Raw genomic sequence first — 12,567 nt, forward strand, 5'->3', positions numbered from 1 at the left:
TCAAGTCGTTTCTTTCATCGTGAACTAAACAATAAGTGACCTACTTACCTATGGACAAAAACAATATTTGAGATTATTACACGTTTTTATATGAAATTGAGTCACACATACCTTTCGGTTTCTGCTCTGCTTATAAAGCCGCAATCAATTTGTACAAGTTCTGGTGACGCCGCCTAATAGAGATACAATAAATCGATTTTCTTACATATTTGGAAACATAAATAACCAATTTATGTTATACATACATTCAATGTAATGTAGACTCTAAGTAATTACTAATGGTATATGAAAAAGTCTTTGAAAATCAAACAATTTTTATCAAATATTTAGAGCCACAATCAGCAAAAAACATTTCGATAGAAGCCGCGAAAAACAACTGAATAAATTGAACAATTGCAGTTTTCAAAATCAAATAAACAAATATAGCCTACTGGATATTTTTGATTGGAAAAAAGAAAATGTAATCACCTGTACCGGCATCCTTCTCTCTCTATCGAAGCCAGTTTATAAGACAAGGACAAAACATGATTGAACGGGTTGTCAGCTGATGCTGCTGACACTACTATCAACTGCCAACGATTTTCGAATGGCACGTTTTTCCGTTAACCTTACTTTTCTATTCCTATTATTATTTTTAAATTAATTACCATAAACATGTAAATTGCAAATTATAGCTCATAAGAAAATCCCAACTTTTGGAATTTTTTAGGCTTTCGAGTCTTACAATACCTAAATTTAATTCCGGACACCGTAAGTACTCTTAGATACCTTTAAGAGTAGCCAAAAGTGATTATATATCCGTATTTTTGTTGTACATAGTAGGAATGTCCTGAGATAGTTTAAAGCATGATTTAAGTCGAAATGTTATATAACATTGTTGTTAATATGTTGAATAGGGCGTCCAGGTCTTTATTACTTGAGTTGGTTCATTCGAGGTTTATATTAGAAAGTTTCGAGGTAAATTGCAAAGCTGGATCCTCACGAGAGGAAGAATTACAGGTGTAGTGGGACTCTGTTGGTAGAAAATGCCTTTTGAAGGTTACAAAACCAACCAGTTGGGTTATTTTTAGTTAAAGTGACAGTTACACTCTCAATTTTGCCCTCATGAAGATTCTCCGTAAGGTTTTAGAAGTATCTATTATAATGTGTTACAGCAGATATGAAGTGAGTAATTATTTTGTTTTTTTTTTGTGGAATATTCCTCGAGCTAGGAGAAACTGGCAACTCACTGATTTTTTAAGATTGGGATCAATTCAGAATGGTGTGGAGAGTTGTAATTTTAATGTAGGTAGTGCATATTGATCCGTGGCTTTTGAAAATAAGTGCTTTGACGCCATATTTGCTGTTAAAATTTGATGTACCCAGCTGCTCACTCGAAATATATTAGCAGTAAGATTACCATGAATTTAATTTCCATTTTAATAGAAATTAAGCAATGGTTATGTCTGGACTAGTACTTTTCTTGGTTTCCTTGACAGTTTCCTATGTGAGTTTGACTTTCTTGAATTAATTAAAGAGAAAGTGTATAGTAATAAAGTTCTCCATGTCCGCGCCCTGCAAAATGTCCAATTCTTCAATTTATAATGTATATTTTTCATTCACTGTTTACAGGTATTTATAGAACGAGTTGCCGAGTGTCTTGGATCTACTTACATTTATCACCCAAAATCCTTCATGTCATACTTCATATGAGCCGTAAAAATATTTGAATCCCGATACCAAATTTTGAAATATATATAAATAAGTAAACTTTACGTTAAATGATTTAAAAATAAATAATAAACATCATGCCTTATACAACTCCATAACTGTTTTGTATGCACAATACACGATACGCAAACTAAAATTACTTTCCTGCTAGTTTTATGTAAATTGCAGGAAGAAATAAGCATAATTAATCAACCCATAATCGGTTGCCTCAACAAGAATGTCTGTCTTTTACAATACGCTCAGGTCGTTATTGAAAAACGCCAATAAGGGATATTACACTTGATTGTTCGTTTCCCATTTTACAGTTAATTTCCCGTAATATTGGACGACAATCGCTTTCGAGTCAAATTGGATTTGCATTGGAAAAAATGGGAAAATGGCCTTCCCCGTGGGCCCGGGCGGGGAAAACGTAACGAATTCATTCCCTTTGAGCGGCGTATGATGAAGAATAGGTCTTTCAATCGCAAAAGTAGCCACTCGATATCCCGACGGATGCATCGCTCCCCCGGGACTCCCCATATTCGGAAATGCGAAATTGACCGAAAGAGATATTGGAAAAGATAATGGAGCGTATACTTGCTTATTCCGGGAGGTACAGTGGTAATTGCAGTCTCTGAGTAATTTTCCTGATGTAAGAACTCACTTAAAAGAGCGTTGGTTCAATTTATCGTGCGAGTAAACGAGGGCGGGAAATCTTTTTTAGGTCTAAAAATATGAAAGCTAAACTAAAACAGATTGCTTGTCAAAGGGCGCTTTCAATAATAAGTTCGTGTCGGGCCGACATCATTCATTTTCGGGAGAAACGTATGAGGAAATTACAACATAATTCGTCAAAAATCGATGAAATTTATTTGGATTAGAGGAAAATTATAGGTGTAACTACCTACGTGCGATAGCGGGGATGACTACGTGAAAAATACTGGGAAGAAGGTCCCGAGACAGCCGAGCATTAATCTTCTGTTTCGTGTTTGTTTTTCTACCTTTTTATCCATTTTCCTATAGGTATCTGGTGATTGCTTTATTCCCAGGTTTCAGCAAATAATACTCTCTAGTTGAAATCAAATTCAGGCCGCGGGCATTTAATTCGTGGCTCGTACCCCAAATCTAAACAGACAAATACAACCCGGAGCAGCTCCTTCATTATTTAAATTCCACGAAATTTAATCAAAGTAATACGGAATCAAACAGACTGTTATTGATTCTTGAACCCTAATAATTCACTAGGCCGTGAGTTTTCCAAGTTTACACAACTGATCCCTTCAAGATGTTCACTTTCCCACAGGGAGTCATAATAATACTCCCGAATGCAAATACTCCTTAAATTCCTGACAGTTAATGAAATTTCGCCGGAACACAAGAAGGCGAACACAAATAATTTAATGGGGCATTAGCCTGCGAAGGCTGTTGATTCGGAAAGACTGCCAAATCCGGAAACCGCTACAAGTGTTAAGCTTCCATTTAGTCTTAGTCTGATTCCATTATCTCCGTTGCGGGCATTCGACCCCTCAAGATTTTACCCCTTTGGCTTTGCGTCGCCTTTCTTCTTCGCTTTTAGCCCTTTGGGCAGCCGACCCTTTGTCGTTTCGGATTGTTTTCTTTGCGATTTAGAATCCTCCCCTTTACTTCCTAATCCCAACGATTAGGCGTTCAACTTGACCCGATTTGGTTTTATTAAATTTCAAATCTACACCGATTTTCGACGTGCCGAAGCAGCAGCAGTAGAGTTCGTCGGTAAACCGCCAGCTTTCTGCTCTGCCTACGTGCAGATTATTCATATGTTAAAAATGATCTTTATCGCATCGGTTTCGAAGCACACAAGAATTCGTATTGTTGCCTACATCGGCATTACCGAAATTTCAAAAAAAAAAAAACGTCATTATATCTACCGATTTAAAACACCCCCCGAGCGGGCCGCGAAAAGACAAAAGAGACCGAAATTAGCCATCAGGCCGTGAGGGATGAGGGTGCGGAGGAGGAAGAGGAGGAGGAGGCCCGATTAGCGTCCTCTTTTGTCAGTCAAATGATGAATGTCCTGCGATCGCAAAACATCGTAAACTTTTAAACGAACCAGCTCGGAACAGCTGCAATTAGAATTTAATTAATTATGCGATATGAATGAGTCGCTATTCTGGATTCCGCTGCTCGGCCGATATAATGCAGAAAACCGCTTTCTTGCTCCTCGGCTCTTTTCACCGCGAATGATTTAGGACCATTCTAATTTCCTTTTAAAGTCGCTGAATTATTGGGAAAACTTCCCGGCAGTGGCGGCCCCAGCAAAACCATTATGTAACGACGGACAATTTTATTTTAGTATTTAATTACGTCTTGCACGTAGTTTACGATATGTTTGGCGGATAGACCATAGTAGTCCAGCACGGCTGCAGTGGTGCCTGAACGTGGTACTCTAGGAACTGCCACCTTTCGCACGTAAATGTCCCTCACTTCTGCCACAGCCGACAAAACGGCTTCACCAATGCCTCCTTCTGGATAGTGGTCTTCTACAACTAGAATCCTCTTGCCAGCCTCAAGGGCGTTCTTAATTATCCCCTCTTTGTCGATGGGTTTGATGGTGAAAAGATCCAGAACCCTCACACCAATATGTAGCTGGGCCAGCTGCTGGGCAGCAGTAATGCCTTCTTGTAGAGTTATTCCTCCTCCGATGAATAGAACTTGGTCTTTGCTCGATGATAATATCACATTGGATTTTCCAATCTAGAATTTTCATTGATTAATGCAGTTTTGATAATTATTTAACAGTTAAACCTGGAAATGGTGGTCGTTCGCGTAGATCACTTTAGTAGGAGGACGATTGGTTCGTAGAAAACACACCCCAGGAGTGTTGGCCGCCAGCTCAACTGCCCTTTCTGTTGACACAGCGTCAGCTGGATAAAACACAGTAGATCCAGGGATTGTCCTGAACATCGCCAAATCTTCCAGAGCCATCTGACTGGCACCATCCTCACCTATGGACACGCCGCAGTGGCTTCCCGCGAAGTTTACATTTGTTTGGGAAATGGCTCCCATACGAATCTGCGAAAAAATGTTGTGAAGAGGAACAATCAGGAAAAACATGAATGAAAACCTGATCAAAAGCTCTGGTAAGGAAAGCGGCAAATGTGGACACGAACGCCACAGTCCTGTCCCTGCACGAAGCTCCAATGGCTACTCCCACCAAATTCTGCTCGGCAATGAAGCACTCGATGTATCTTGCAGGGTCGTACTTCTTTAGCTGCTCTGAGAAGGTCGAATTCTTCATGTCACCATCCAAAGCGATCACTCTCGGGTTGTTTTGGGCGATTTTCACCAGAGCAGTACCATAAGCTTGCCTAGTAGCTAAAGCTTCTCCGATCTTGTAATTGGGAAGGGAAGTCAGCTTGATGTTTTCGATGCTTACCACTGGGGCTTGTTGAGTTGGTGTGGGGATTGTGTAGTTCAATTTACCTAAATTGTACCTCAATTAGTCCCAGAATTATATTGCATGCAACGTACCTTTGTTTACAACGAGTGTTTTAAGATGTTCCAGTACCCGGTCAGTTTCCTTGCCTAAAGGTTTTCCGTGCCACCCTTCGCGGTCCTCGATATTAGGAAAGGCTCTGCCCTTATAAGTTCGGGCAATTAACGCAGTGGGCTTGTCCTTAGTGGCGTTGGCAGCATCAAAAGCCTTGACCAGTTCCTCCACATTGTGCCCATCTACTATAATGGAGTTCCAACCGAAGGCGTCCAACCTGGCCTTGTAAATGTCCAACTTGTGACCAATCGTCGTCGGCTCGGACTGGCCCAGCCTGTTGGCATCAATGATGAGGACCACATTGTCTAACTTGTAGTGGCTGATGAAATTGATAGCTTCCCAAATGGAGCCTTCGGCGCTTTCACCATCGCCAATCAGACAGTATACCCTGTTCACAAGCAGATTTTCCAAAACAATTTCATCAATGCTATTCTCAACCCACCTGGCATCGATGTTATCGTATTTCTTGGTGGTATAAGCCATACCAGCAGCAATAGCCAGACCTTGACCCAGAGATCCAGTCCCAACATCGATAAAACTGAGACGTGGAGTAGGGTGACCCTCAAGGTCCGTTCCTAACTGTCGTAGCTTCAAGAGTTCCTGTTCTGGGACGACCCCATTTTCCACCCATGCAGCATAAAGGGCGGGAGCTGCGTGGCCTTTGGAGAGGATGAAACGGTCGCTGGAGGGATCACGGGGGGAGGATACGTCGTAGCGCATGGTGTTGAAGAAGAGCACGGAAAGAATTTCGGCAATGGAGGAACATGTCGTCGGGTGTCTGAGGGAAAACAGCGAAAGGAATCAATGATATTTTCATAGATTTTCTTTTTATTTATTAATTATGTTTAATATATTATTTAATTATGATGTTTAATAGTCCAGACGTATCAGTTTTTAAACAAATTTATTTAGCTTCAGGTTTCTTTCTTTTCTTTAGTTAGATTTCGGTGGTGAGCAGTGATACAATGTGTGAGGTCGCCATAACCCTTACGTGGATACTAATCATCACTATTCAGAAGTGAAGAGATTTCGCGTCAAAGTAATCAAATATAGCCTAACGAGACATAATCGTAATCCTGTTTCAGTTGTTATGCATTGATAACGCAATTCTGGTAATCATAAAAAAATCCTCGTTAAATACAACAAAAATACATTTTCTCAATGTTTTCAATTTTAATGTCACTATTAAAATTATGTAAATAGATGCAGATATAGAATATTTGAGGTGACCTCCACACGATATCGTTCACTAAGGTCAATACCGGGATAATAGTGACTGGCACAGGAAAAATACTTAAAATAACTGCGATTAACGGATTATGTCACCATGACTTCGCGCCATGGGCTCTCGCATTGACCTACGTGCTCACCTCGACAACTTTGACACTGTGTATGGTATATTAGCATAGTGCACTTAACGGTTCAGCGTTAAAGGCCACAATACCAATATACTGGCAGTATCGATTGTCAGCCAATTTCCATGGAAGTACTCGAATAGAGATTGGCCACATTTTTGTTTCTATGGAAACTAGCCTGCCATTTTGTCCTTAAGGCCCAGTATTCTGGTCTCAGGCAAAAAATGAAGGAAGGAAGAGACAAAATTGAATAAAATTCTTAAAAATGCAAAATTAACAAGACTGTATTCTTACCCAGAGTTTGCAGCTGACGTAGACTCAACACTCAAAATCCTGATTCTGGTAGCAAGGTCCTTGAGGACCTGAGGATCGGTGACGAGCGGCATTTTCTCTTCAAATCCACCACTTTCCTCGTGAGGTACACGAGCTGACTGGCCTCAAGACCGGTAATAACGAAATTATATTATTTTCTAACTTCTTATCGCTGTAAGCCCTCTTATCTATTTTGCTCGTAAATAATGAGTGGAAAGTATTAAATTTTTGTCACTTTGAATGATTATTGAGCTGGGTTATCGGTGTCATGCAGGAGTCTCTACAAGAAGGAAATTGGTGGTTCTAAATGAGGAATTTTACTCGAAGCGGTAATTTTCGTTGCGGCGCTACAAACGTCTAATGAACTACTGGGTATCAGTGGTTCATTGAAATAGAATACGAGGGGCAAAGGTTAACGATTTTTTTAATGCAGATTTTAATGAGTGCTCATTTGTGTTTAGGTTTGCTTTAACTGTGACATGACAACTACCGTCATCACGAACGGAATTCCGATTCTGAAGTGGGAAAGGTGCCGGCATAGAACCCGAAACCACCAACCTAATGGGGAAAAAGTAGATGTGACATATGTTTTTCAAATCATCCCCTACAGCACGTATCGACTGATCGAAACGTCCCAACAGAGCCGGAATTTAAAAAAAAAGTCCTAAAGGTGAGTTTTTCCAAAAATCGTTGTTTTTAAATACCGATCCTAAGTCCATTGTTTACCACGAAAATCAGAAGCCTCAGTTGCCTGGTTGTGCTTTACAAGTGTACACAGGCGAGATTCTAATTATTTTCTCTACGGTTCAAAGATGATTTCTGCTGTCGTTGAAGTTTTATAAAGACGGATCAATAAGGAGTTTGAAACGGGCGGCGACCGCGAAAAGCCTCATCCAAGTCGGAAAAGCAATTTCAATAAAACTCCGAAATGGCTTCTTAATACAGAGAGGCATTATGAATATTAATACCCAATAAAAACGTAACCCCGCAGCGTTCCTCATTCGAGTGTAAAGGCACAAATGCCGAACGAAGGCGATTGAGGGCGTTAATATTGGCATTTCCGAACCGGAAGAATCATGAATATCTTTCATTTTTTATTGGCCATTTGTAACCAAATTTATTCCTTGGTTTAAATTAGAGAAAAATTTTTAAATTCTCGTGCGAGACCTGCAAAAATCTAAAAATCTTCTCGTCGGAGCCAATCTCTCCATTTTGAAAGATATTTAGGTAAACTCTTCAAAAATGTTGTAATTTTTCTAATGGATTTTTTTGGGGTTTTCATTTATGAAACTCAGTTTTTCAAAATTTTATTTGTTTTTGCAAGTTCTATTAACTTCGCTCGAGAAAATGGTTTCCATGGAAATGTTTTGTCCTGAATTTGTGAAAATTCTTTTTTTTACCAGGAACTGGGAATACTAGGCGTTAACGTCAGGAGCACAGTGATTGTCGAGCGTATACCCGGTGCATCCGGCGAGTCCATCACTGGCCAAAGTAAATGGAAGATAAACACTATGAACGAGTCAACCTACTCGCCGGATGCACTCGGCATACACCCCACAACCACTATGAAAGGTATGCGTTTATTGTTTCATTTTTCTTCCTCAGAGTAGCCGAGCGTACCGTGCGATTTGATCGTTACTTGCGCGTGAGGCGTTATTTCCAAACGCAACGTGTCAAACATCATTATGGAGACATTTTAGAATGCGATAGTACTCTGCAATATAGTAAAAAGCGCTGCTAGAGCCATGGTCAAAAACGCGCCATATTAGATATACAGGGTGATCAAAATTTGATATTTCAAAATGTCCTATCTAATACAAAGCGCCAAAAATCAAAACGAAATTATTAAAATGGCCGAAACTCCGCCATAGGTTACAAACCGGAATGTGTAGATTCGACTTTCTTTATTTACATGAATAGATATTTTGCAAATTCTAGGAGAACAGTAAAAGACACGAACATACTGCAAGTAACCAAAAAACTAAAGAATTGCAGAAGGAATTTAGATTTGCTATTGGAGTTCGTACAGAGTGTTCCAAAGAAAGATGCAAAGGATAAAATAGCACATGACCCAAAAAACATATCACCATGTAGATGGGTATCAACAATTTTGACATTTCGTTGTATAGGGTCTTCAAAAAAATATAATAGATGTACGAAACATAAAAAACTCAACTCAGGGCATGCGTGAGCAAAAAAAATGTGAAACTTTTATCACTCTGTAAATAGGAAATAATGTGTTTTTGACCGTGGGTCTAAAAATTTTTTTGATTATTTTTCAGAATTCTATCGCTCCCTGAAATATCTCCATAACGATATGTTACACCTCTGTACAGTTAAAGGAAACATACAGATTGCCCCATAATTATGTCACTAATATGCCGGCAGTGTGCACTTCCTCCCCTACTTGTGTGCGAAGCCTTCTCCCCAAATAACCCAACTTGTCAGTAAAAAATGTGGAACTTGAAAATGTTAAAAAACCTTCGACTTGCCGGAACCGTAGAATTAATAATCATTAAAAGAGTTTGGACTGGCATTAGGGGTATAACCCTTTAAGATTGGGTCGATCGGTCCCGGGTATTGGGAAAGTAATCGAGGGATCTCGTCTAGAAAGAGACTTTGGTAACAGAGGAAAAAACTTTTCGTATTAAAGTTAAATTACAGTGGAACACGGAGAGATATAAAAGATAAAGCTGAAAAATAGGCTGTTAGACGTGCCATCAATCATATCCGGAGTGCAGAAAAAAGCACAATGAGACGAGGACTTATTTTTATTAAAACGTTTCCAAATTATAGCGAACCGTAATCAAAGCTATAAAAACAAATTAAATCTTGTAAAATGGGCTTGAATCGTTTAAGGGAACCCATTACCAGTGCCGGTACCCTGTCATTAGGGCCCGGGTTTTGATGGCAGATCTGCTCAGAGAGCCACATTTTGAATACGCAACGTAAAACACTTTGATTCATCATCTCTCTGTCCGATCCGCAATTTGCTTTTGTTGCGATTTTTCGCATATCTCGATGCCTGATTTATTGTCTCACTCCAGACGTTTAATAATGGAAACCAGTCTCATGTAAAAAAAAGCGGAATGTCCCCCGCTAGAAACCGGCAAAGAGGCGAAACTAAAAGTCATCCGATATTAAATTTAATTTAAAATATAAAATGGAACGTCAACAATAGAACGAAATCCCTGCCACGTTCCCGGACGATTTCGGGATGAAACGACCCAAAGAAAGGGGAGATCGGAGTGACTCTACGTTTTCATTCTGGCTGAAACTGTTTTTTATTAGTTACAAACGAACAACGACAATTATATCATTGAATTAAAATGTTTGCTCTATGGAAGGGGGCAGAACCGTATTCTTGAATTTCACCCAAAATTTGAATCACACTCTCCCCCCACCCCTTCCCAGGGGGGCGTTTGACAATCGTCACAGCTAAATACGAAAATTGCAACGACCCCTCGATGTGGTACTCGTTTTCAGTTAAATTTTCCCAGAAAAGCGATTGGCACTGTCAATTTTGACGTAGTTGCGCTCGGTTGAACGAAATCGAAATTTCAAAAATTTCGAAATTTTTTATTTTCGAAAATATGCCCCCCGACATGGTGCTCATTTTCGGCTAATTTTCGCCGGAGAAGCGAGCGTCGTTGTCAATTTTGACGTCACTCAGCTCGGTCCCCTCTTTTGTATCGTGTAATGCTGCTTCCGTTCGCCTTTTTAACAGCCTTTGCATAGGAGGATTTTCAATTATGACCAAAGTTCTTAATTACCAAGTTTTGGCATTTAATTCTCAATGGATAAAATCCGATCCTGGTTGTCGGAAAGTGTAAAAAGTGTCTAAAATCTGCTGGGTCACGGTTTCGCAATATACATAGGGTTGAGCGGCGCACCCTATCTCTCTACTGTGTGTTCTCTTTAATGAAACCCGATCCGAATCTGTCTAATGTTTAAAAAATGAGTTTCAACTTCGTACGAGAACTGGGAAAGAAACTGATGGTTTGCGCTATGCAAATTGATTGACTGTGGAAGTAAAGTTGTTTTCGCCGAAAATCATATTGATACACTATCAAATTTAATAAATACTTGGGGAGTTGAAAGGCAAAGAGATATCGAGAGCCTGCGTCCTGGTCACTTTTCGGGCGATTCATCTTGATGGCAATCTTTTACCCTGCTGTCAGCTGTCTTTTCCGCTTTATCTCTTTTTGTTTCTTTATTGTTCGCAATCCAGTTATCGATACACCGCCTATTCCTCCTGGATCCTGAGGGACTCCGCGGGAGATGGATGGATTTTTTATGGCCTTTTGTTATATTCCAATTTGGAAGGTGGGTCACATGCATTACCCCGTGAAAGAATAATAGTTTCCCAACTTCTAAATGAATCGGGATCTAATCAAGTATCTATGCAGATAAGTGCTAATTTGAGCTATGACGAGAGACCGTCTAGAGAAGGGCCTAATTGGATCACGAGGCTGTTAGTTATGCACGTCAGATTGGTGCCCAATCTAATTAGCAGACAATTTGTTAATGTGTTTTATCCCGTCTGCGATTGGATTCCCGTCTCCAGGACTCGAATTTAATAACGGACGAACCGGGATCGATGCGCGCGATGTGTGCCCCGAACATAATTATTGCTCTTGTTTGTCGTCGAGTACGGCCAAATTTGATCTTTGTTGATTGTCTTGTTTTGGAAACGGATTTCCCCGAGGACCCCGTTAGAGGCGCCTCCTTTGGAAAAGGAAACGGGCTTAAAACCCATCAATTTTCAGTTTTAATAGCGTTAGGTTTAAACAGCATTTTCGTGTTACTCCCAACTAGGAATCGATTGCTTTAAAGGAGTCGCGGCAACATTTCCTCATAAAGCTGCAACTGCGAAATTTTAGTTTTTGGGTAAGTACTGAAAACGCGACTAATGCCCCATTTACTCAGGTGTTCTTTGATTTTTTTACCCATGAAAACCCCAGCGTCAATGCATCGCAATAACCGCAACATCGTCTTATACCTGCAGCAATAATGGTATTTCCAATGGGCAATTTTGCGCAATTAAATTTTGCATATCTGTCTTCCAAGGAAGGCCCTTACGGAAAACATGCTGACTGAAAGCTGTTTTGTAACGATTTTTCCACTTAAATTCGCATAACTTCTTCACAGCAGATATAACTACAGAAAGTCGTTGGGTTTTGATGGCGTGTAGACACGCTAGGCATACGTATTTATCGCCATTACAGTTGAATTATTTACAAAAAATAAGCATTAAATATTGTCGTTGCAGAAAGCCTTATGAAAAGTTCAATTTCCTTAATCTTGTCAATTTCTACACTCCAGTAGGAGAGCTAAACTTGAAAAGTGCCCCATCCCCTGGCCTAAAAACAACGTTAAAATTACATGTAACTGATCTGATTTCAAGCAATATCGTCTAAGTCAATTATGCCACGTACAAATTTCCCAAAATATACGTTAATTTGACGTAACATCGTCGCATCATTTTTGTAAAATCAGGAGAACAGGAAATGACGTCAATATGACACGGCTGTTGACATTTTTTAATGCATTGTCACGTCAATTTGATGTCTAATCCGGATATATCTTGCTTCCAAAATTCTGATACTTGTCACCTCTGATATCCTGGATATGCAATTAAGACTTTGCTTCCTTGCCAGCTGGCCCCGAGTCCAAGACAAA

At 39.8% G+C, this 12,567-nt stretch overlaps 1 protein-coding gene and 1 long non-coding RNA gene across 2 annotated transcripts; one reads left to right on the forward strand and one right to left on the reverse strand.

Moving 5' to 3' along the window:
• The first annotated feature begins 627 nt into the window (after window positions 1–627).
• On the forward strand, window positions 628–5,014 carry LOC136347986 (uncharacterized). Its single transcript, XR_010733565.1, has 2 exons — window positions 628–750; window positions 1,612–5,014. It is a non-coding gene; the product is annotated as an uncharacterized lncRNA (long non-coding RNA).
• On the reverse strand, window positions 3,993–7,255 carry LOC136347983 (transketolase-like protein 2). Its single transcript, XM_066298470.1, has 6 exons — window positions 6,868–7,255; window positions 5,661–5,996; window positions 5,200–5,606; window positions 4,793–5,151; window positions 4,474–4,740; window positions 3,993–4,422 (listed from the first exon to the last, which is right to left on the reverse strand). The coding sequence occupies exons 1-6, from the start codon at window positions 6,957–6,959 to the stop codon at window positions 4,018–4,020; spliced, it is 1,866 nt and encodes a 621-aa protein (XP_066154567.1). The 5' UTR covers window positions 6,960–7,255; the 3' UTR covers window positions 3,993–4,017.
• Window positions 7,256–12,567: the final 5,312 nt, after the last annotated feature.

Source organism: Euwallacea fornicatus, chromosome 30 (genome assembly GCF_040115645.1).
Source record: "Euwallacea fornicatus isolate EFF26 chromosome 30, ASM4011564v1, whole genome shotgun sequence".
In the NCBI taxonomy this organism is placed as follows: domain Eukaryota; kingdom Metazoa; phylum Arthropoda; class Insecta; order Coleoptera; family Curculionidae; genus Euwallacea; species Euwallacea fornicatus.

Excerpts from the sequence above, each read along its gene's own strand:
- LOC136347983 (XM_066298470.1), bottom strand. The coding sequence starts at position 6,959 with ATGCCGCTCGTCACCGATCCTCAGGTCCTCAAGGACCTTGCTACCAGA. Across the intron at positions 5,607-5,660 it reads TACGATAACATCGATGCCAG|GGTATACTGTCTGATTGGCG; the intron begins GTGGGTTGAGAA and ends GCTTGTGAACAG. Across the intron at positions 5,152-5,199 it reads AACACTCGTTGTAAACAAAG|GTAAATTGAACTACACAATC; the intron begins GTACGTTGCATG and ends GGTACAATTTAG.